The 26267-nt window shown below is 42.4% G+C and overlaps 1 protein-coding gene across 1 annotated transcript in view; it reads left to right on the plus strand.

The window, feature by feature from the left end:
• LOC117755968 (doublecortin domain-containing protein 2) overlaps positions 1-26267 on the plus strand; it is a 151573-nt gene that overhangs the window by 110677 nt on the left and 14629 nt on the right. The window contains exon 13 of the mRNA XM_034576192.1: positions 24492-24494. Within this exon, the coding sequence (XP_034432083.1) occupies positions 24492-24494 (3 nt within the window). The remainder of the gene's footprint in view (positions 1-24491; positions 24495-26267) is intronic.

A 26267-nucleotide genomic window follows, 5' to 3' on the forward strand; every position in this document is an offset into this window, starting at 1 on the left:
TTCACCAACTTACGGCGTAGTACTCCACAATAGCTCAAATGAGCCAAATCCTCATTGTCTAAACATCATATCCCATAATCCTGTGAGCCTGGTGGGCCACTCTGTGTGTGGAGGGACCAGTAAGGCTTCCGTGTGTTTTTCTTCCTATATTGTTCAATGCTGTCTCAACTTCCTGTAATTGGTCCAAAAGTTCTAACGATCCGGTTTCACACTGCAAATCTGGACAGAGACCCCCCTCTTCTGTCCTTTGGTCCGGACAGTGGTCTGAGGCAACATTCACACCTGCTAGTTTTGGTTTGGACCAAACTGTAAAGTCTGAAGTTCCGGACCAAACGCGATCGGTGTGAAAGAGACCTTAAACCTCCGAAGTGCCAAAGATTTCCAAAGCTCATTCATCATTCATACCTGTGTGGTCAGTGAGGTGTACTTGGGAATTAACTATCATCCAGCTGATAACATCAGAGGTGGGATCCTGAATGAGTCGACCGCAGGACAAAAAAAAAAAAGCAATTGAAGGGATCTTTAAGATGGCACTTGTACTGTATTAATCGGGCCACAATGATATCAGTCCACTTCCTTTTTGTGCATCTGTGAGGGAAACGTGTTCTCCGGTGGTGATCGCTATCGGAGCTTAAAGTGGCGGCGCCTGCTAAGGATGCATAGAGGTATGGATAGTGGCTGGTAAGGGATTAAGAACACTCATTTCATTCCAGCACCATACATTCTTGGTAATGTCAAGAGGGGATCTGGAGAATAAATACCTTTGCCCAGATACATGGATACCAATGCCACCCTAGTCACCTGGTCTTAACTTTGATCAGTAATTTTCTAGTAACGAGATTTCTCTGATTTCATTAAATAGTCATTTCGCACCTGGAAGCCCAAGGCTTTGCTGAGAGATCAATGATCTAATCACGTTACCGTTAAGCCAATTGGCTTGAAAGTCCTTTGTGATATCCCTTTACTGTTTTAATGACTTAGTTCAGATTAAACAGGTTTTAGGAGCCAGGGATTAAGGGACACATCCATTGGGGTGGAAAAAGCTTTTTCTGATGCATAATTTATTGCAAAGAAAGGGAAAGGATTATCGAGGGCCGCGTGCCCACCTCTCGACATCCACTGGTCAGTGATTAGAACAGCGGCCTCAGGACAGGAGAGGCATCACTGGATTTGAAAGATTTATTTCCTCCCTTTTCTCTATTGTACCGAAAAATCAGACACAACATTAACATATGTGCTGGAAGTGTCTCAGAGCCACAGCTTTGCCGATGTCGGTGCGTGACTCTCCACTTCCTCTTCAAAAAGCAGCAGTGTGACGCGTTCAAACCCGCAATGAGTCAACATCATTAACCAATAACCCTTGACAATGATTTACTAACCATATACAGTCGAGTGTGATGATTACCTGACTCAGTGAGAGGTCCACAACATCTAATTTGCACAATTAGTGTTTTATTAGTCACGTACCTATCTCACCTGAAGGCTGCCTAAGGTGCAGCGATTAAAATGAAAATAGATTGCTTAAAGAACATTATGATTTTCAAGTGCGAGAGGCAAAAAAAAGAAATCAAGGGGAAGAAAAACATTGTTTCAGAGGTGAACTCGGTTATTCTGTTTCAGGAGAGCTACAACCCATTTACAATTCATTTATCTAATGACTGTTGTATTTCTCCTGCAGACAAAGTGTGCGCTATTTGGCCCCTCTGGCAACATGTGTTCCCTCAGACTGCTCGTGTACGGCTGGCGTTCGGAAAACATGTAAATAAACATAATAAAACACCGCAGAGTCACATCTGCCAGTGAGAACTAATAGCTCTGTTGGCATGAGCCCCGCACCCGTAGCTTTGTGAAGGTTCTAAAAAGTTAATTATGAATTGGAGACATGTGGTTGAACACTTTCCAAACATATTTTGTCTTCTTCCTCCCACCCTCTCCTCCGCGATTTCTCTGGCTGCGGCTCCATCCTCATCCCTAAACCTTTTCTGTCTTTTTTTCTTTCTAGCGCTGTATTTTTTTTCTTTTCTTTTTTCTTTTGCCCTGGCAATCTTCCTCGGGCTCCTCAATTATGTGTCCATGGGCAGGAAGAGCCATTTGCTCCCGCTTGAATACCATGAATAGCAATAACAGTGCTTCAAAAACACATTACCAAACACAATTAGAGCAGACAAGGCTTCTATAACCTGCAAGGTCACTGACTCTGAGCCCTGTAAACATGTTTACTTTCAAATGAAGTTTATTCTCTGTCTCTGGTGTCGGGATCCTTTTTTTTTCTGTCTCCATCATAAAATGCATGTTTTCCTCTTAAGAGTGATTTTTAATGTATGTAATTGGCTGTAGTGGGAGTGCCGGGGAAAAGAGGATGTATGAAAAAGAAAATGAAATACCCCTCTGGTGGGATGTTAAACAGAGTTTTCTCATGCACTTTCTGTTTGTAGATGAATTGCCTTTCTGATGGCCTGGGGATACCAAAGCTGAGGTTTTTTTTTATTGGTTCACCTGGTGCCTATAAAAGCCACTGGTAGGCTGTTACTGTGTTGGTGACAAATGGCTGATTCACCATCCACTGACTAATCCAGGCGAGAGAGAGAGACGGCCTGAGAGCCTCATCTCCTTCAGACGCCCTCTTCTAGTAAAACACTCCACACGCTGCCTCTGGCTGTGCAGGGAAGGAGGATTATGAGTACACACTCTCACACTCGTTCTCACTTTGTCTGAAAGTGTGGGAGAGCCGAAGCAAGGAGTTGGAAGTGAAACGTGATTACAAAATGATAGGTAGCATAATTACTCATGCTTAATGTGTGAGTCATTTGTTATTTTTGACACACAATCAGCAGGTTCATGTATCACAACTAAAAATAACTTACGGTAGTTTGTGAACCTAAGAGGGAGAATTCAGTGTTTTAACCATAGATTGTATATAAAGATGGCTTTTTCACAAATGAAGCCAAAATGTCCTGGATATGAAAGCTGCCATCTTGCGCCCATTACATAATTTGTTATCAGAGTTTGCTAAGTGGCAGTCGGGGGATGGCGCCGCAGTGGTAGTCGTAGTCTCAGCTGTTCATCATGACGTGTCATTTTTATAGCAGCACATAATTAATCAAAACAAAACTTCCTGGGAAAATGAACACTTAAACAAACCTCAGTGGGATGATTACAACGTAAATAACAGAAACCAACTTAATTTTTTTTGACGTGTACTTTGACTATTTAGTTTGGTCCATGTCCCATCCACTAACATGGAGGAAGCAGGGTTTATAATCCATACTGTTGCCAGCCACCAGGGGGCGATCCGGATGCTTTGGCTTCACTTTTGGGCGGCCATCCATCTTTATAAACCGTCCAGATATTAGAAATATGTAATTATTTTACTTAACGCTTGCTCCTCCGTGTTTAAAAAAATAAAATCTTCAGCTTTATGTAACTAGTCAGCTCATATATATTAAATTAATCAATTAACTGGGAAAAGAAATGCAAATTTCATTAAAACAATTTTATTCATATTCAAAATACAGCTTGTTGTGAAGGTATTTTTTTCCGCAGCTGAGAACGTCCTGCATTTAAGTGACGGCCGTGTCTCTTCCCGGGAAAAACATAATTAGTTAAGACCTGACTTAATCCACCTCAGGGAACACAGCCCAGGATGCACCATTAATGGAGGCATTTCTGCTGGAGAGCACACCTGCTAATTTTGTGTTGTCATATTGTTCGGCTGATTGTCAAGCTGCATTATTGCACCCGTCTGAGGAGCGACATACAATAGACGTGCAAGATGCTGCACACCGTCTTCTGTCTAAGCATGCCAGCGTTTCGGCTTATCATGATTAATTATCTCATCCAAACGTCCACATGTCAGGTTTTGACTCTGAGAAACAAACACGAGTGTGTCTTTGTAGTGCAGCCGAGTTTGACTCACGCAGTGAAGTTATTAATCTGTTCTCCCCAACTCATCTCATTGTCCCCTGCATAATGACAGTCTGTGTTAATTGTGACTGTTTATAAAATGGAGCTCGACGCTGGAGCCAAGCTGCGCTAATCTCATCATCCTCGTTTTCTTTCTCTGCACCACTAGGTTTGAAAATCAACTATTGATGTTCCTTATTACATTAGGTGAGCTGCTTGATGGCAACACACAGCTGCAGGCCGTTTGTATGGATATCCTATTGATCTGATTTACATATATAGAGAGTTTGTTGTTTGTTGCTGAGCAGACACTGTGTGTCTCCAAGTGAACTATTGAAAATGTGACATTCTCTGTCACTTTGAAGAAGGTTTTTTTAATCCACCTGGTGACAAAAAGATTTCTCACAATAGCTACTATATTCCTGAAAAGTGTACATGCAGAGTATCTAAGAATCTACGTATGACAGATTTGGTCTAAATGACATGAAACACTAACACTGTCTCTTAAGTTAGAACATAGATCTGTGATAGTTTCAGACAGATGCAGTCGTTATTTCCCTCCCACACATTGTTCAAAAAGCAAATATACTCTGAGTGCCCATGGACATGTTGGTCTTCAGTGAAGTTTGGTCAGGTGCATTCCAACCTGAAGGAAGCAGAATGCAATGTGCTTTTGACCAACAAAAATCTGGTCTGAAGCCAGTGCCCAAGAATTTTAAGGGAATATTATGAAGGTAGTAATATGCCCCTACAAAGCTTGTTACACACGCAGATGATCCCTTATAAAAGGAATCCATCAAGGTGCAAGCACACCTGGCTTTTACAATGAATCAGAAATGACACTCTGAATGGTTTATTGCATGTTACTCCCAAAACAAACCCATAATTATTTAGACTAAGTCCAACCCTTTTGAACCATGAGCCAGGCGCAGCCGCCTTTATGGATGTTGACACACCCTAAATGCACATGCGCTATGCACTTTAGACCATGCATCCCAGATCATAACAGTTTAATGGAGAATATTTAATAACATTTCTGAAAAAAAATATTGCAAACCAAACAATTTTAACACCAATGATCATGGAAACATGCTGTGTTATCGCTAAATGCTAACAACATACATTTTTGAAATTATGAGAAAGGGGAGCTGAGGCCTGCCAATGTTAGTGGGTGGAGGTATTTGAAGTATTTGAAGCAGACCAGACCATAAAGAAGTTAGCTAGCCAGGTCTACTTGTCGCAGTTTTAAAATGCCAAAAGGTCCAACTGGAATTGTTTTGTAAATTTTTCTTGCTTGAGGTAAAATATATTTAACATGGTCCCATCTTCAACTTACTTGCACCACCTCTAAGGGTTTCTTTTCTTTAGTCCAAAGACACACCTTTCCTCTCGATTGCGGCTTCAGTCTGTTGGCAAGATGTTGACATTGAACACAAAACTCTTGCCTCGTGTAACTGTCATCTCGGTCATCTGAGCAGTGCCTGGAAAACAAAAAGTGCAGAGACAAATTAGGAAATAAAGACTTTCACTTGAGAAAACTTGTGCAGAGCAGTTACTGACTGTGATAGTAGAACTCGCGGACAGTAAGATACTGCACAATATACTGTCACTGACACTTCTAGGAGCATATTTAAAGTTGCATTAGTTTGCTGCTGTGATGGGGTACCAGTTGTAAATGATGCTGCCCTAATTCCAAGGCTTTCCGGGGCGAAAGGAGGAATCCTGCCTCATTTGTCTCTAATTTGTTCCCAGTGCACATGTGAGAGGGGTTATAAATACATTAGTCCTCTCCATAGCGCAGCGCACTGGGGGGCCGCTGGGCAATCAAGCTGCTTGCTCTACGTGTAGTGCTGCTTTTTACCCAGCCCAACAGTGGCAGCGTGGAGATGGGACAGCATGTACCATCTACCTCATGCAGTGACTGCGAGCAGGTTGCGCCGTCCCAAAGGTGGGCTGCCTGAGCTGTGCATTAAAGCCTCGAGCGTTGGACAGATCGGATGCGAACCGCTGCAGTAAAGGGAACTGTGGGCTACACAGACACAAAACTACTCATATCTCGAATCCCCCTGATGTAATCCACCGGTGGTTTGAGTCAGTGGTGCGGAAACATCAATTAAAACATGACGATTATCGCTAAATTTGTCATTAGCCCTGAGGAAGAAGCAGCCGCAGCCAGAATTTCAGTCTTCCCTTACACACAGACATAGACGATTGCCTGCGGGACTTTACAAAGCGAGAGATAGGTCTGAACTTGTTCTCCAAATCAAATCCTGGTGCATTTTCATCAGCTGTCAGTGTCAGACAGATATTTCTGCCGGGCTGGGCAGGAAATTAGGCTATTAAATTACAGCTCTTCACAAGGCCCTCGTCAGTTTGTCCTGCTTTGCTACAGATGTTCTATCAATGTAAGTCATTGTAACCATCTATCTTTCCCATGGCTAAATACCTTCTTTCAGCAGACCCAAAATGCAGTTCTGTTCTCTCTTGTCTTTTTTTTGTTTTCCCCTCTGTCCCTCTCTTTCTCCCCGTCTCTCGCTTTCCACTGATATCTTGGCTTAATTTGCGCCTGCTTTGGGTTCAAGCACAAAATCAATTCCGAGGAGGTCAGCAGGGGTCAGTGGCCAGGCCAGATCCAGAGCAAAGTGGATTACTGATTATCATGCAGGCAACATGGCTTCCATAGTGGGACATCCGTGACCTAGATATCACATCTGTACAATGCACTGTCTGAGAACCAGTCACAAGATTTGAAATGTGGAAAAGAAGTGGGAGATAGAAAAAACAACAAAAACCGCATTTTTTCACATTCATTCAAACCTAATTTCAAGCCCAAGAAATGGGTGTTGGAGTGATGCCTTTCATTCCAATAACAAAAAAGGCAGACGTATGAATTTCATTGTTTTGACAATGGTCAAAAGAATATGTGAACAATTCTCCATGAACAAATATAGAATAAGAGCTTCTAGGACTGTGGCTGCAATGCACAAAGAAAACTGTCCCATATTCTCATTCATAACCATTCACTGTGACACCAGAGACAAAGCCAACTAATATTTAGTTATATGCAGTATTTTTTGCAGATTCAGGCTGTTGGACAGTGGTGAGGGGATGTGTCAAAGCAGATGTCAATATCTGGAAAGCAGGTTTTCCTTCAGTACTGGATTTTTGAATCCACTTTGCATTGAAGCTTTTTTCTAAAACAAACAAAAAACACTCAGTAAGATGTTTGGAACAATGCTCGGCCTTGTCAGAGTAAAAGAGACAATCCTGCACACCCTTACTGTGCTGTTATGTCTCATACATTGTTCCCCAACATCAGCAAACAAAGCCCCTTCTCTCAACTGTTACATAACAAAATGTCCAGTAGAAGTTGTAGTACTCTGTACCTTAAACATGTAAATGAAGCCAGCAGCAGGTTAGCATAGCTTAGCACCAGGACTGGAACAAAAGTGGGGAACTACTAAACTTGCATACAAGAATGATAAAATCCATCCATCAACATTGAAAAGGCTCACCAGTCATAGTGATAGATACGGAAACAGACAGAGTCCATAATCTACGTTCATTTCTTTGTGTGTGTACATGTCTTATGAAACATTACGGATACAGACAAAACAGTATCCCAACCTGCTCCACGTCAACATGTTTGTTTTTGTCAGAAACTCTCAACTCTGTGCTGCTTTCTTGTGGATGTATTGCTTAACAACAATACCCATATAAAAGAGGCATGGGCAAATGTGGGCAGGGACATCACCTGAAAGGGACATCACCTGAAAGGGACATATCTCTTTTCCTACATAAAGGCATAAATGAGCCTTTATATTGAATGGCCACAGATGAGGGTGGTATTATCTTCTTATCTAACAATATGTATGAAGAAGTTAACCCTGTCCAAACTTGTTGACAGTCAGTAAATGTGCAGGGACACTACTACTACTACTACTCCATTTGTACTTAATCTGAATATCACATAGTTTTCTACAAAATATGAACTAAAGAAAATTAGACTTGCCTCATGCAGACAGGTCCTCCCCACTGACAGCGTCCCCACCCCCCCGCTGATTGGAGAGGTTTGATTGGAAGACACAGTGTTTGACATAAAGGAGCTGGAGCATCAACAGCAGATATGTTTGTTTATGTAAATTATGACATTCCGTTGCCTGATTTATGAGTTTATGTGGCGACAAAGCACACATGATGAAATGTCAATTGAAAGATTTAAACACAAAATGCGTGGCCATCATTCCTCTATGCCTCAGAAGCTCTGACATGCTTACTTCAGCGTCGTATTTCTTTGGCTCGGTGCCTTCATACAGTCTGTTTTGTAGGCCACAAACTGGATAATTGATTTGCCTCGCATTTTATTTTTAGATTTTGAATGACATTCCAGGGAATTTTTCCAATTGTCATGATCTCATTTGTACTTCCTCCTTTTGCTTTTTTCCGAGATGTCGTTGGGGGATCTGGAGGTACCACGGCATTTCAAAAGGGGGGCACATTACGCAGCACTTTTATCCAGGCTGATGGAACAGCTGCTGTTCCTTGGTTTCTTTTTCTCTTTATCTCCTTCTCTTGTCAGAAACCCTCTCAACTAATCTATCATCCCCTCTCACTACTTAAACTTGACTTTACTATTGGAAAGGCATAGGTAGAAAGAAAGGGAAATAGGATCTCATTATTTCAGGCCCACTACCCACTTCGCTCATGATTGATCATTACCGAAAGAAAGTCTATTTGGAAGCAAGTGATTTCTGCTTTAGAGGAGAAAGAATACTTGGGTCAATTAAAAAAATGATATTCCAAGGCCTCGCAGGATAAAGGAAACTGTACTTTTCCTCTGCAGGTGCTGTGATGGAAATTATCAATCTTTCACTATGCACATAAAACATGCTGGTTTTGTTTTTAGGAATGTCGAAAAAGCTGCGGTGTGAGCTTTAAGTATGTCAATGTGTTTGGGGTAGGAGATATTGAGAAATTGCATATGTATAAGGATATGTGATATGGTTACGAAAAACAGATTTCTTGTGAATCAATACTTTGAAAATGTAATTAAATGCTTAATTTCACTGAAACGAGGAAAGTAAGTTCTTCACTAGAAGCTCTTTGCTCACAATGGCACGCAGCCCTTTAAAAAGTGTGTAAAATGTATTTCATAGTTGATTTACGTTTATTTGTGTCACAGTGACCAACATCTCAGTATCCCTTGGAATTACATCCACATTGGACAATTCCTCACCTTTATGTGCAATGTCAATATAAAAGTGTGTGCAGGCCCGGGAGCTGCTTGGCCATGTGTTCCTCATGCAGGAGATGAAGGCAGGTTCGCACCCCCATGAAAGACATGCAGTCAATGTTCACCTTTTGCTGACTGCAACCGAGTTTTAGTTGCCCAACACAAACCATGCACTACATTAATTATAGTAAACCATAACAGAAGACCTAGTTTGATGACTTTGTGAAGCAGTGTAGGACCATGGGGGGGTTGTTGTCTTGTTATTGTGCACCATTGTCTCTCTGTTGTCCATCGGTACCGATGAAAATCTACCTGACCCCACTCAGGCGCAAACCATGTTCACGAAAGAGGTAATGTATTAAAGTTTTATTACGCAGCAAACGGCAATGAAACATTTTGATCCATTATGGGTGACCAATACAATTAAAGGAAACAAATGGCCCACTGGCGAACTGGCTGGCAGTGTGTTTTACCTCGGTCATGTCGTTTGACCCTGAAGATATAATTGTGATAAAGCAGAAATGATGGAATTACCTTTAATAAATTTGGGAATTTCTCTGGGTTTGAACATTGAAAACATGTTTTGGTCATGTAAGTACACAAGTCAACACAAAATATGAAGTGGGTCTAGTCGGTTTTAGACATTTTCATGAAGAATTGTTTCATATTATGTCTTTATTCAGAAGCAAGAAATTTTAAAACATTCAGGCTGGATATAAAGATATTTTAACGTATTTTATACTGTATATGCCAAATGGAGCTGTTTTAATTTGTTGTTACTGATGCTTCAACAGTGTTGTGGTTTGAGCTCATAAAGACTTCCTACTCAAACAAAAGGACTGTCTCTATTCTCAGATAATTATTTTGCCAATTCTAGATTTTATTTTATTTGGAAGCTGCTACTTCCTGCAGTGATGCTGCCAAAAGTTAAGTCAGGAAAAACAAGTTGGCTCCAAAGTATAAAGGTTATATTTTTCAGACAGTCTGAACAGAACCATGACCTCGGCTTCTTCCCTAAAGCAAGTGCAGTGAGCACCATCTTTGGTCTGTGGTCCCAAACTGTATGAAAGATCACAGCGAGAAAGACACTGATGACAACACAAGACAAAAGGCCACGTTGAAAGAGCACTTTTATAAACTCTATCTGCTCTCTGACCTGTCATGCAGCGTTCTGGGGGGTCCTGGCCTGTCTGCCAGTAAATATGACAGGCCACCAGGGAGCGCGCCTTTTGGGATCAGTCTCAAAAATCCACAGTTAGAGGGTTAGATTTTTACTTTACACACACCACCTGTCAGCTAACACTGACAAACAGTGAGCAGTTACGATGATAACTTGACTTTAGCTGTAACAGTCCTGTCACATCTCCAAGTAACAATCGTGAATACACAATACTTCCACAACTTTAATTGCATGAATCCCAAGTTGTACAGGGATCGCTAGCAGCTGCAATTCATAGCCACAAGTCCCACTGATATCCCCAAAAGTGGATGAGGGAAAGTATTAAATGATCCGTGGAAATGGAGCCCATCAAATCCAGAACATAAGTAGCCTCCGGCACGCCACACACTTGCTGACCTCACATCCCACACCGCACCCCCAGACACCACACACGTATGCTCACTCATGTAAGACGTGTGCCTTTTGCAGCAGCTTAATTTGAGTTCCCTCAGACCGAGCACAGTGGCAGAGTGCGCCGGGGAGGGAGTGACACACCCAGGTGACTGTTCGCCAGTTTCCAAGAAGTTCCAGCCACTCCGGGAGGGCATTTATATGCACTCAGCACATCTTTATCCCACAGGCCAGAATTTACAAATAGATTTCAAATTAGAGCCCCTGCTTTAATTTTCTAATGCAGTGACCCATTCTGAAGCAGTGTAATAGCAGGTCCCAGTGTGACAATTAAAATAAATCACGTCTGGACAGAATTCGCCATATGTATTCATGCCTCATCAGTAACTGAATTGACATAAATGATTTATCCCAGGGAACTTAAATACCAATGCTCACACCACACAGGGCTACCACCCTGCAAGTGCTCAACTTACACACGCTTTTCAACAACCCTGCTGCGAATAATGAAATTGACTTGTCTCAGATAAATGAATAAATGTGAGAGGACAGACGACAATGTTGGTCCTGAATAGACTGAGATCCATGGATCTCCCAAAACATTATATAGAAAGAAAATACTTGCAGACAAAATCTCACTCAAACTTTTCCTATCAAATGAATAAATATAAATATTAAAATAAATGTTTTAACAAAGCTGCTGTCAGACATGCACTTAGGTCTGGATTTTCCCCAGAAATTTTCTGTAGATGCTGTTTGTAAGAACGCAAATTTTGTTTTAAGTCAGTTGCTCCAGGCAGTTTTTTTAGAAGGTGACCTGCCAGTCCCCTAGTGACAAATCTGGAAAATGTCTGAGTGAGAATACAGCAAGGACATATTTACAATTTCCACAGTGAGCCAGTTAGCTTGTTGAAGACATTTCTAACACATGGACACAAAAGCAAAAAGAACAAACAAAACAAACAAACACGTAGTTAAACATAATAATTCCAAGTTTATTTATATAGCTCTAAAAATGCTTCACACAAAAAAAAAAACACAAAAACAAATAGCAAGTAGAGCACACAAACAGGTTAAACACAGCAACTTACACGAAAGCAAGTTTTTTAAATACTAAATATTACAAATATCTCTATATCTATTAAAAAGGGGATGTCTTGTCCGGACCCAATTTTCCAAACATTCTCCAGCAGTTCAAAAATGTTTCAAGTTGTTGTTTTTCGGATAGAAAGCCCTTCAACAAACTAAATCTCTCTTGTAAGACAATGTTTCTTTTTTCTTTCCTACAGAACATAGCTACCATAATGGCTAACCCACATTTGAACCTTACTAGGCTGTAAGAATGAAGGTGGGATACCATGGGATATCTTCCAGTGTTATTAAAATGACAGCCACAGAGTGAAGAAACGTCCCTTTGATTAGAGTGGGGGAAACACTCTCCAAGCCCTAAATATCATTATGCTCCGGTGTGGATCTACTTACACTGTTTTAGTCACAGACCCCCACCAGCTCTTGGAATAATGTGAATATGTTGCACACTGTGTGTAACTAGTCACCTTCCTCCTGATTTGGATATCCTCATCCTCATGCGGCGCTTTACCCTCATCAGCTTTACTTTCTCTGCTTTTGATTAATCCTGTCTCATTTGAGATTTTGAAACTATCAATGGGAATTATTCAAATCCCCGAGGTATGAAATAGCTATGAGGAGGCTGTGGAAGACACTCATTAACCCCAAATAGAGGGGAGCCCACAGTAAATCTCGATGAATTCTCCCCGTCGTAGAAATCTGATTAGTTACGGTGGCTGTACTTAATCCCTGTTGAAGGTAGAAGTTAATTTTGTCCAGTATATATGTGATAATTCGAAGATGTGGCAAGAAAAACATTATTTTCTCTGCAGTTGCTTTTAAAGTACGTATTACCGGGCAGTTGTGATAACGTGTACATTTTAATGAAAACAAAGGTGTAAAATAATGGGGAATTGTAATTTATTGTGAAATAAATAAAGGGCAAAAAGGGAAAAGCAACATTAAGTCATCAGCCGACTCTGTGTTTCGACGATTTGGACTAATAACAGGATACACTGGTATGGATCTAATCACTGGAATGTAGTGACTTGTTCAGATTGCATTGTTCTATCGATCACTCCGTTGTCGTTAGTTCTGCACTTCCATCCTCAGAGGCACGTCTTTATCCCTTTCTAAAATAACGGCGTGTTTTTTGCATAAAAGTCGTGAAATGCACCGCGGATGCCAGCTGAACAGATCAGGATCTCACCATATAAACCAGAACCCAGACATTCTCCCCCCCCCCCCGGAGGGACTTGTTTTAGCTGTAGCACCACATCCAAATTGGATCAACAGCTGCCGTATATGATTCCATAATTTGAGGCATAATATGTCCCATTAATGTCGGAGCACTCACAGGCGTCGTGGAGACAGTTGATGCAAACCTCGCATGATGTGCCCTGCTTATTCTCCGCCGTATTTCCCAGAAACATGGCACAGACTGGTGCCGCTGCCATTCTCATACATGCAGATGTCAATTATGGAGGTGGCAGAGAGTGGTGAGCTGTGCACATCTGCCAGCGGATGATGTCTCCCCCAGCACCGGCACAGCCAATGAAGCATAAATTTCAACCATCAGTTAGCAAGCTTCACCTTAACAATAATGTCTGCAAGGCGCTGCCAAACCCAACAGCCGGGCTGGTATATACGCAGCGATTTTCACAATTAAGAGCGGTTGAGAAAAATATTATTTGCAGGATTATTGTTCTTCTTTTTAGAGTCTTTCTTTCTTTCTTTCTTTCTTTCTTTCTTTCTGTCATTCTTTGATGTACAGACACTTGGATTTTTTTTTCATCCTTTGTCCTTCATGGGTCACATGGCCTGTAGGGTATATGGGGCATGTCTGTATGTCTTCTTCGGGGGGTTTGTGATAGGCGGGGGGGGGGGGGGTTCTCCCTCATCACACCCGGACCTCTGCTGCCTGCTGTGTTATTAGGCAAATACAGTACATTAGGGACAGGCCAGCTCCACCACTGTTGTCATCGAGAACATCTAGTTATCACATCTCGCGCTCAACCACCTGCTGAGTTCACAGAGCTATCAGCATCCCCCATGACCCGCCTGTGTCTCTGTGTGTCTCTGCTGGAGACCTTGGATATGTTAAACACCCCCATACGGCCAAACACCAAGTTTTCTATACGCAACATCACCCTCAGAAAATAGTTTGCGCACAACGCTCATTTACACACACATGTGCGCACACAACAAAGAAACTTTTTTTTGATCTGAACATTGTTGTGAGCGTGAGCCTACCTCCAGAGCATTTATTGACTTGTGTACTTGTTTGTGCCGCGCTGCATCGGAAGCTGTTTGTGAGCGACAACATGGCTTTTCCAAAAGCATCAGGCTCTAAGTGTGTGGATTACAGCGGTATACATTTGTATAATGCCTGTGATAATGGGATAAAGCAGCTTCCGTGGGAGAAATCTGTATGGAGAATGGATTATTCCAAAGCTCTGCCTATGGGACGTTGAACCCAGGAGTTATCACAAGCAGTCAGTATCTCAAGTGGGTGCAGTGCCTCAGAAAAGTGTTCTGATGCTGCATTTCATGTCCACGTTTTATTCTCCGGAGAGAACAAACATGAGATGAGGACTCCACAGTTGTGTAGGTTTTAGTCAGTAATTACCATAGGGGCATGAGATATCGTGGTTCGGTTTCAAATTTGCATTTGCTTTACATTAGGACTGCGCGCACGGCCCGGATTTATTTATTGTTCTTTCAGCCATGATACAGGAACCCACTGAACTAGTTTGTATATTTCTCTTGATAGCTATTACAGAGGGAAATTTGCATTTCCATGCATACAAAAGCAATTACCTTCAATTTATACACATTTCATAGAAACATGTCACCAATTAGAGGGCCATTTCAGGGGACTGATAAGACGAGCAGCTCTCACATTGAACATCTGAGGTCTGGACTGACGGTGCGCCCTGCTCTCTCTCTCTCTCTCTCTCTCTCTCTCTCTCTCTCTCTCTCTCTCTCACTCCCTCTCCCTGATCACTATCTCTGTCCACAGCTCCCCCCTCGTTGGGAGTTCAGCACGCGGCTCCCACTCGTTTCAAGCACAGCTAATTTCACCCTAATTAATAAGAGGGCAGTGGTGACAGACAAATGTTGCTTTGCTGATAGTGATGCTTTGATTTCCTCACGGCAGACATGCAAACCAGACGTCTTTATTGTCCACATCCAACCAGTTTTAAATGCCTCATATGTTTACAATAAGGTTGCATGTGGATCTTAACAAGATTTTTTACATCATACCAATAATAAAACTATATATTCTATAATTCTTTTGTTGAATCTAATTGATTTATGTAGGGACACTTGTGTGCCCGTCCTCAAGATGTCCTGTTGACGTTCACGCGAGGGGAGAGAAATCTCAGATGACATCTCCGAATCTGCTCATTCATTAGCCCAAACAGGCTTATCTCCTTTAAGTCTGTGTCTAAGACCCCCTTTCACACAGAGGAATGACTCACCTCCATATTGCCTCGTTATTCACTAACAGCAACAATTACGTCACTGTGTTACTGGCTCTTGGAGATTATGGAGTTATTTGTGCAAATCCTCTTTTAACATGATATCAAACGCTCGGCCAGAGGTCTGTGTGTGTGCGAGGCAAGGATAAAAACAATCAGCCTGTCTGGGCTCTTGAAGAACACGCGAGTTCAACGATTGGGAAACATGCTAATCTGAGAGCGATAGGAGAATCAATGGGAAAATATGAGAATACTCAAACCACTCTTTAAATATGGAGCTACTGCTTGGAGATAGATAGTTTAACTTAGCATAAAAGCTGAAAGCAAAGTGAAACGGCGCTGCAACCACCTCTAAAGCTCATTAATTAACATGTTTTACGTTGTTGGTTGTATTCACTGTAGCCGATGTGTAAAAGCACGGTGTGTGTTTTTACCATCAATTGTATATAAAGATGGGTGACGTGTTTCCACTAACTATTAAGGAATGAAGCCAAAATGTCCCAGTTACAAACATCTTGCACGGAATTTGGAATTTGGAGCCAGTCAGTGATGCACTCGTTCGACCAATCACGAGTCAGTCTCAGCTATCAATCATGACATATCAATATCAACTAAGCAAATAAAAACAAACAAAAAGACAGATAGATGTACTTTATTGATCCCAAATTAGGAAATTGTTGTGTTACAGCAGCATGTCAAGGGTCTTGCAAAGAACAAGAGACTAAATACAAAAGATGACAAAAAGAGACAAGCGTGGAAAATTGCAGTAGTTGTTTGCAAAGGTGAAGTAGGAACATGACTCAAATAAATAAATATGAGTATAAGGTGTGCAGTAAAATATGAATATAAGATGGTGTGGACAGAAAATGGAAAATGAACACTTAAATGTAAAAAAATACATTATGTTAATATTTATATATTATTTGACTCCTACTTTGACTTTTTATTTTGATCTTATTCTGTCCCATCCACTAACATGGAGAAGGCATGGTTTATGACCTATACCGCAGCCTGCCAGTAGGGGGCGACCAAGATGCTTTGGCTTCACTTTTAGGAGGCAGTCGTGTTGACTGTTGTTGTAAACAGTATAACATGGTTATTACAGGCAGTTAAGTATTTCTTGGTCAGGCACAGTAGCATCCTGCGTGTTGTTGACTCCATGAAGTGGTAACTTGAGTTTCGCTTTGGATTTTAATGTATTACTTGACATTTTGTTATTTTGTATTGATTGACAAATTACATAATTACAGACTTTGGCAGACAGATTTGTCTTTACCTGTGAACAGGCTGTTGTCACCAGTTTCCAGACTTTCTGCAAATCTTCTGTGTCCAGTAACCAATTAACTGCAGGACCTACCTCATCATTTATAATATAAAACTAGACAAGCTAGATTTATAATTATGCAGATGTATGAGCATTCAAAGTAAAATGAAATAAATCATAGGAAAAAAAATCCTTTCACAGATAATCTTATCTGGTATGTGTTGGTGGATGTATCCCGGACTGTTACAGATATACTGTAATGCAGTTGGGATCTCATGATTCCACCATTTATTTATTTTGGAGCCACACATACTTGGGGAGGAATGGCGCAGGATTGTGAACTCAATCACAGCGCGAGGGGATGTCAGTGCACAGGGCGCTCCCCGTGAATCACACACTGAAAGGCTATCACCCAAACCTCCAAGGTCCACTGCCATCTCATCAGTCATCGTGGACCAGACCAGGCCACAGACTGATCAGCCATGCACACACTCCGCTCACTGGGGACATCCACCAACTCAGCCCCTCCCTTCCATCTCCCCCTATAGTCATACCAATATCCATACTCTCTGCCGAAACCATAGCATAACATATTCCAAGGTCTGAGTGTGACTTTGCCTCTCAAAATTCTGTCACTCCGCCTTGATTGTGTGTGAAAGTGAAGGCCACGGGGGCTTGTTTTGTCACACTGTCTGCTCCTCTGAGATGGATTTTCCTACTTTCATTTATTGCTTTAATGTTTGCAGTTAGGCAATATAGTTTGTCATATAGTTAAGCCTTCAATTATACAGTCACACGTGGATTTCACGCAGCGTACAGGTTTAGTGTTTTTATTTTTGCATTCGTTTTCTCTATTTTCATTGCAATGTGGGATTAATCTGTGTGTGCAGCTTTTGAGTGCACTCGTATTTGTTTGTCGGAAATAATTACAAATCTAGGTGCTACATTAGACTGACCAGACTTTAAATAAGTTTTCCCCAAAGAATACCAAAGAAGTACAACGTGAAGTACAATATATACTTGCTGTCATGTTCTTTGCACACACGGAAACAAGATCAACAGGATTTAACATGTTAACTCAAAGTACAGCTTACTGTGATGGAAATGATTATGTTTTCACCCCGGTCCGTTTATATTAGTTGGTTGGTTGATTGCCTTGTGGTTGGTTGGTTCATTCGTTTTTCTCCAAGATTACGTAAAAACTACTCAACGTATGTCCACGAAAATTGGTGGAAGGACCGATTGTGGGCCAGGACAGAATGAATACAATTTTGGCATAGATCCAGACAAAGGAGTGACTCCAGGACTTTTTTATAACATTGTTAAGTTATAAAAGTATAGTGCGTCTTTTGACATTTTCACCAATTTTCCACAGAATACTTATTGGACCTTGATGAAAAAAAAAATTGTCCTACAATGAAGATTATGATTCCATGATCTGTTGTTTGTTTTGTTGGCTTGGCTATAAGGCTTGATTTAAATTCAAGGGGACCGTTGGGCCTTGGTGGAGGAATATGCACTCTACTGTTAAATGATTTTAACTTGTTGGCGTTAGATGAAGAGTCAGAGGATCACCAAAGTCATTTGCATCCATCTTTTGGGGGCATCGAGAACGTCTTCTTCAAATTTCATATTAATCCATCCAGTTGTCGAGATCTTGGACCAACAGACTGTTATTCCCTTTAGACGCTGTAAACACATTTTGTGTTTTAGCCGGCGCCTGTTCAACAGGATGTGGGCGATGAGGTACGAAGAAAACATGCATAAATGAGTGACAAGAGGTGTGCAGGACATGAGGGATAATACAAATTTGCATGATTACACGGACACATGAGTGATTTACCCGCACTTACGTCTGACAGCCATTTTAGATGAAGGACGTGTGAGTGGCATCTGATCCTGTATTCTTTAACCATTGCTCCTGAACCGAGCTCACATCATACCCTGTAATTGCTGTATGACCATGAGGAGGTGCATGATATATGCAGGGAATGATGTTTATCTAGCAGATTTCACCACTGGGACACAGATATATTATGGGATGTGCCATGCGGTTGATCCAGTGCTTCGCTCGAAAAGCAGAAAGCAAGAAAAGTCCTTTGTGATTCAAAACACTTTGCAAACTGATTTTTCCACTTATGATCACAGAATTATCCCCACATACGTATCTTAAATCAGACTTAACTTTTTGTGGGTCTCTGTACAGTATTTTTCGTGCATTGGAAAAGGGAGAAACAGTGAAAAAAGCATTTATTCCCTCTGCTCTACATCAAGAAGCACCTTCTAATACTAAGTCCTGAATGCGCACGGTGACAGTCGACCAATATTCTCTGAACCACTGCTTGCCCCTTCTTCTGTGCAGTTTTTTTTTCAAGTTTTCCAATTACAGTTTTCAAAGTTTAAAAGTATTATCTGCCTAGTTCACTTGCGCTCTGGCTTATTCAAGCCCACTGGCCCTGTGCACACTATACAGCGCCTTCTCTGCCATGCACGTCCCTCCCATTTGGCACACTCATGCCCGGGCCTAAGCCACATTAGAAAATAGATGATATGACAATTTCACACATATAACGTTATCCTTTTTTCCTCACTCCGATTCACCTGTGGCCAAGCAATCTTCCTCAAGTAAGCACAATAATAAGTAAACAGCATTATTACCATAATGTTTGAATTAAAAAAAATAGAGAAGAAAACTCTGAATGGAAGCAGGAGTCGGTCGGGGGGGGGGCGTGGTGGTGCAGGGGAGGAGAGATATTTGATTAATCTTCTTAACACGTTTCATGTGCAGATTCTTTGAGTTAATTTCAAGGACCATGCCTAAAGGAGATTACCTCCCCATGCTCCTGCACATTTGCTCATGAGTGATTTTGTTTATTCATGTTTTATATTATAATGCTCCTCCTGCTGTCTGCAGCCACAGAACCACCGGCAAAAATGCAATTTATTTCCCGCTCTGCACATGATGGAGACAGCTGATAATGTCGCCAGGAAATATGAAGACTGCTGGGATGGGACCAAACAGCGTACTATTTATGTATGGAATATAAATAAAATATTTTGTGTGGGTTCTCCTCTAACAAACAGAGACCCAAACACCCCCCTAACCTCCCTAGAAAAAGTTGCACTGGTTAGTGTTATTGAATTTTTTTTTACTAACACTTCAGGCACTGTGTGTGTGTGTGTTTCTGTTTATTGAAGTTTTTATTTACATATCTGTCATCTGTCAGTAGATCAGCATCTACAATAACATGGATCATTACAGGGAGTCATATAAAAGGTCAAAGATGCGTTCAAGTTCTCAGAGGTTGCAGATGATGCCTCTGCTCAGTCGCCAATCACACTTATCATCAGCAGGTTATGGAAAGCTCATCCCAGCCTGTGTGTGTACCTCCCTCATATGAAAACCCATCTACAGTATGTTGTCATGACATATATGACACAGCCCGCTCATATTTCATTGATGCGACTCAGTTATGACCACGCATCAAAGTCTTTTTCATCACTCTTGCTAATATGGATTTATCTGCGCCACTGGCAGTGATGGGATGGCTGACGTAACTGTTTACAGTGACTCCGATGCTTCCCCCCCCCCCCCCCCCCCAGATGACGAGGACGATGATGATGACGACTGGCGCTCTTTGCCCAGCGGACGGCCCGGACGGCGGGATTTATGGCCCGTAGTGCCCATCCTCGGCACAAAATGCATTGTCTCTGGGTAGATCGTTCAGCCTGTCCTTGCTTTATTGATCTCACTCCTCACAAGTTCACAACTTCCGCGTTCCTGGTGCTTCACTTGACAGAAGAGAGATTTAGTGGAGGGATGAGGTCAGATAGAGGAAGAGGGATGGAGGGAAAGTGGAGAGGAACAGTGAGGGTGAGACGCAGGAGGCGGAACGCGAAGCAGAGTGAGTAACAGGAGATGAGAAAAGCGGGAAGGAGGGGGGGGAAATAAAAAAGAGGCTGTAAGAGGAAGGGATCGGGGAAGGAGAGGAGGTGTGATGGTGAGAAAGGGAGGAAGAAGGAGAGAGTTACTTCCTCTGGGAGGATGCAGCTCCAGGCCAGGTCAGAGAAGATTGTTACTTGTGAGTCTGTAGAGGCCCACAGAATTAGCCCCCGGTACAGTGGAAATCCAGTGGTAAACCCACCCAGCAGCTCTCAAAAGTGTTCACATTAATCTCTGCACGCTCATTTTGCAATGCACACTGTGCACACACATGTCTCTGTGTGTTTGTCTCACTGAAGTGGTCAGTGAATGACTGTACCACTGTACAGTATAGATCCAAACATGGCTGAGTCTGACTTCACCACCCGTTCCATCATCTTTTCACCTGCTGATTTTCCTTTTAGCACTTTTAAAGCCGCAGACATGCATGTGCAAGATGTGTGCACAGGCGTGTGCAAACATGTGTTGACAGGCTCTAAGGTGACATACAGTATGTTTCGAGCGTTCACCACTTTGTGATGTTTTGATCACGGTAGTCCCTGAAATCCCCTTCCAGACATGACTTTGAATGACCTCCTGCGGTCTCCTCTGCCTTTCTTTACTCTTCTTTTTTTTTTTTGAGAGAGCTTTGGCTTTTTTCCCCCCCAGAGTCCACAAGATTATATTAGACAGCGACTCTCTACTGTTGGCAAAGCCCATAGGGAGTGTGAAGAAGGCAAGGGAGGCAACTTGCATAAGACAGGGCCAGACTCATAACCCGCCAGCCCTCGGGGAGGACAAAGCCAAGGCTCAGTAATGTTTATGTCAACCCTTGTACAGACTAATTGACCTGGAAATCATGGAATATGTATTGTTTGTGTGTGTGTGTGTGTCTGTCTATGTGTGTCAGCAGATTGGTGGATGGGTCTTCATGCATATGCGGGAGTAATCTCTGTGTATTTATATAATGCACTGTACATTTGTTCTCTGCATGTGTACACTATTCATTGTTAATGACTTGTCTGGCGCCTCATTCACCAATCCACTGTCGGAACATTCATTAGCGGTGCGTAAGGCGCCGCTCGGCAGCGTAACCCTTTATCTTTTGAACTCAGACACTTTGATAAGGATTTCAGAATAACTGGAGATCAGAGTGCAACTCCATTCAATTACTTCTCTGCCATTTGAAAAGCAGATAGACTTCCAATTGAAGCCGGAGAACCTCAAATGTGAATCGGCGTGCTGTTCTTTTCAACAGAAAAAAAAAAAAGAAGAGAAATAAAGTTGGGGACGTCTCATCGAGGTAGTGAACAGGAAAATACAGTGAAATGTGCCTGTGCGCTGTGCCGTTAGCACGGAGAGCCTTTGATAATCAGACTTTTTATACTCTTACTGAAGTCAGTGAATGCAGAGTATACGCACGGAGCAGCACACATGGGAGAGGAGCACAGAGATTTGGGGTGTGTGATCCAAAAATAAAATGGGTCGTCAAATTACCCCTGTGATTGCGTGTACCTGCCCAATTATGATTGATCTTTGCAAGAGAAAACAAAGTGGTGTATTTTATTTGCATGTTAAAAGATACTCTCTCTCTCTCTCTCCCTCTCTCCCAGCACTATAATTATCTCAAATGTGGAATGCTATTTAGGTATTCATAATTTATTTCTGTGTGGGGAGGACACAATAGACAAGCGTGCAACGCTCTGCCAAGCCCCAGATTTTTTTTTTTAGTTAATTGAAAATCTCATTTGCATGAGGAGAAAATCAAACACTCATTTCCATACATGAGATTATAAAAAGATAACTGCTAGTGTTTGTTGTTCCATATTTGATCTGAGCATTTCCACCTAATTGCTAAATGCTGCAAATAGGGCTAGAGTGTAACCTCCAAACTAATGTTCACAAGGCGGCTGGATGTTATGTTTCGGTTCAGATGCCTCACCGTGTTATCTATCTGTGTTCCGCAAAGTTTGTATGTGCAATCAGGCAAATGTGTGTTTTTGTCAAAGCCCTGGTGATTCCACATCAAAAACACATAAAATGCATAGCTGCATAGCTGGGTATCTGCCAACTTCATAAACAGCGACGGCAGCCCAGCTGGATGTTGTGTTGTGTGTGGGGCTGGATGCATAGAGCGGACTGTAGCCACAGTCAGAGCCAGTGATCCTCTCTGTGATTTGTGTGTCAGAGATCAGAAGTGTCCTGGTTCACACCATACAAACAACCCCATGTATTCCAACTGTTTCTCTCCTCTCTGTCTCTCTCACTAACCCACACACACACACACTCACACACACACACAAACACAGCCCTGTCTATTCCAGGCGGACACCATTACCGCCCCGGCCTCAGCCTCTGTTCCCTACTTGAAGCTCATTAATGCAGCCTCCAACATGGGCGGACACCAGGAGATTTCCATCCCCTCCCCTCCTCACCCTCCCTACTCTTCCCTTTCTTCCTTTACACCGACCCTCCCGACAAAAAAAACATGATTAATGGGATTTATTTAGCCGTCTGAACCCCAGGTAAAACTGGCCTGAGCGTTGCTGCATGACTTAGTGCAGCGCTGACACATTTCTGTCTCACACATTATGAATCAGTTGGGGGTATTTTCAGATGAGACAAAAATTTCCGTAAACAGCGGAGTAAGCTGTTGTCCGATGAGGGAGTTCTTCAACTGTGGCCTGTGGGGATTTGCTGTTGATGCAGCATGTTGCACACTCACTCAGAGTCTATATGTGGAAAATTAAGACGGTGGTTAGCCGTCTTCTTATTATCTTATCGGATTCATTCTGCTTGTCTCTACACCTTCACTGCTCTCTTTCTCTTCCCCCGTTGTAAATCTGTTTGTTATTGCCTGGCACGCTCGTTAGCGCCTCCTGGGTGTCTCCCTTGTAAGCCTCAGAAGTCGTGTGTTCCGTGTCATCTACCAGGTGCACTGACTGCGTTGAGAAGTTGCGAGCGTTCAGGTTTTTCCGCCGCTAATGATCGGGTTACGATCTCCGCGCGCTTCACGGGGAGGACACAGAAATCCAAACTCTGTGGTTTTGATGAGGTCATGTTGTGTTGGGAAAATCTTGTTTATGGGTTTGTACAGTTCCAAATGTAAATTCAAGCACCAGTGATTCACAGCCACTTGTGCATTGATTGCACACATCCACACGCAGCTACGCCACAGCTGTACATGTGGCGACCTCTATTCAATAGCCGGGAAAAGGGAGAGTGTCGAATTAAATGACATAAGCTATATTTTATTTCTCTGTGCGTCTGACCTAAGCGTTTTGCCTCAGAAATATGTGCTATGTATTTTTCTTCTCGGGCTCCATCGCAGGTAATTGAAAAGCATTGCCTAGTGTAGCGTATGCACTCAGACATGCGATGAGGCCACCATTATGCTTCAGCATGGCCTGAAGGGATGAGGGGATAGAGGGATAGAGGGGCTGCGTGCCATGATAGAAATTGTAGATCAACTTGCAGCCTGACACCTCTGTCTATGTCAGTGGGTGAACAGGAAATAACATGTGTGTGCAAATGGCTCCTGGAATCTCAACACCAAAAAATATACAGCATTTTGACAATTTTGTTACAGTGGAAACCGCTTATAGTGATCACGCTTGTCTTCACCAAAATGATCACTATAAGCAGTTGATTACTATAAACAAAATGTGTAGCTTCTGTATGATAGTCTTGAGAACTTGAGGGGAGGGTAACACACACACACACACACTGACTCTGCTGCTCACTTCTCTCTCTCTCTCCCTCCCTCTCAGACACACACACCTACACCGCCTGAGCTGACGTCTCTGACCCGCAACAGTTTAAAAGTTGATTTGTTTGAAATGATGCCACAATATCAACGCTGATCATCACAAAACGATCCATACTTTTCTTAAATGAGCAAAATCTTTCTTCATTGGTGCGAGTGCATTCATCAGCCCGTCCCGCTGATGTCAATAGACATATGTATAAACTCAGACTGGGTAAAAGCAACAGAATCTCAAAACTTAGATAGAGACACAGAGCGGAGCAGTGAGTTACGGACAGAGCCGGTAAAACTGTAAAACATAACTTTTCTACTGTCCAAACCTGTATGAAAAGATCCAGAATGGACACTGTAAGCAGATCACTTGATCACTATAACCCAAATTATTTAAACTGAATTTGTAGAGGAACGATTCTGTCCCAACCTTTTTGATCCATGTAAACGGTTGCTCCCTCTATCCGTGATCACTATAAGCAGATTTCACTGTATTATCATTCGAAATAACAATATTGTAGTAATAACAGTAAATTGATCTATGTCCGGTGGTTCTAATGGAACCTCACACGCAGTACTTAAGACTTTAAATCTTCCACTTAAATGACTCACATGATTTTTCCTCACCTTTTTTTTTTCTTCATGGCCTTCACGGAGAGTGTGCAGTAAATGGGCAGGGAGCGTGAATACTCAGTGCCTCATGTAATAAGCATATAATTAAACTCCTCTGACAATTACATCATGCATTATCAGCCTAAGCCAGATCCATTACTCCTCTCGATCAATGGCTCGGCCACAATAGGCCTCCTACTCTGACCACACCAGGGACCGGCGGCCAGGCAGCTGCAGGCTTCTTTGCTGTATTGCAGCACCAGTAAGTGCTGTTAGTGACATCCAACACCAATGGTTTGAACAGGGAGAGGGAGGAGGGCAGGCTGCTTAATGCTAGGTAAAGGGGAAGAAGGAAATGGGAATTAGCCGCGAGGAGGACAGCGAGGAGGTGCTGCAGCTTCTTGCTGAGGCTCTAGTGTGTAATGATGAGTCATGGTAGAGTGAATTAGAGCGCGGCCCTTTTTTCCTCTGCAGTATTGGAGATTACTATCTCTAATAATGAAATCCTCAAAGATTACCGAGGTCGAGCAAAGGCTAGTCCAGCGCTGAGTTGCATAATGATTATGAATTAAACATCAGAGGAGCTTCCAGCCGAGCATGCGAGCTCACAGATATATCTTTAAACTGTGGGTACATCAACAATTCAGGTATAGAATATTTTAAAGTCGGCCCTTTCATAAGGCTGCGCACGGAATAATTTCAGGATGGAAGAAAGGGAATAATGTTGCGCCTTGGATGGTGTCAAGTCCAGGCCAAATCAAGCACTTTCGTTCAATAGATTATCAACTATTATCACGTATTCAATGGTGCCGTCGGCTCGGCAGAGTGACCACTTGCATGCCATCTGCCAATGTGGTGTGAGAAGAGTATGAGATTATAATTTTGATCAGTGTGCCAAATCCTCTCCTGCCTGTCGGAGTGGTCTGAGAGGAGCGACCAGAGGCCCTGCGAATAGATTAAATCAGCCCAACCTCTTTCTGGCTCCATCTGCTTTCCCCCTCCTTTTTTCCCCCTTTCTCACTCTTTCAATGGCTGCCTCTCACCCTGCCCTCAATTCATCTATCCCCCTACTCTTCCATCCATTTCATCTTTTTTTTTTTTTTCTTCCTCCTAGACTCTCCTTCTCCTTTTCACCAAAATTATTACATTACACATCCAGAGGACATCCATTACCTCGGAACATGTTCTTTCTTCTTCTCCTTCGTCTTTTCCTTTTTCTCCTCCTGCCCTTCCAGGAATTGGCTAAGGCAATGTTATTTCAGATTATACAGTTGTTAAAGCTCATTTTAAGCTAACAACAGGACATCAAAAGTGGCGAACCCTGCACAGAGGGAGAGGAGGAGGTGTTGATGGGGTTTCTGGGCAGGTGAGAAATGGAGAGGGGCTGTGAAGAAAAGACCTGATCAGATGGAAGGGGGAGATTAGAGAGGGAATTATTAATGGGGCCTGGGCC

The sequence above is a fragment of the Hippoglossus hippoglossus genome, chromosome 22, assembly GCF_009819705.1.
Source record: "Hippoglossus hippoglossus isolate fHipHip1 chromosome 22, fHipHip1.pri, whole genome shotgun sequence".
NCBI lineage: Eukaryota > Metazoa > Chordata > Actinopteri > Pleuronectiformes > Pleuronectidae > Hippoglossus > Hippoglossus hippoglossus.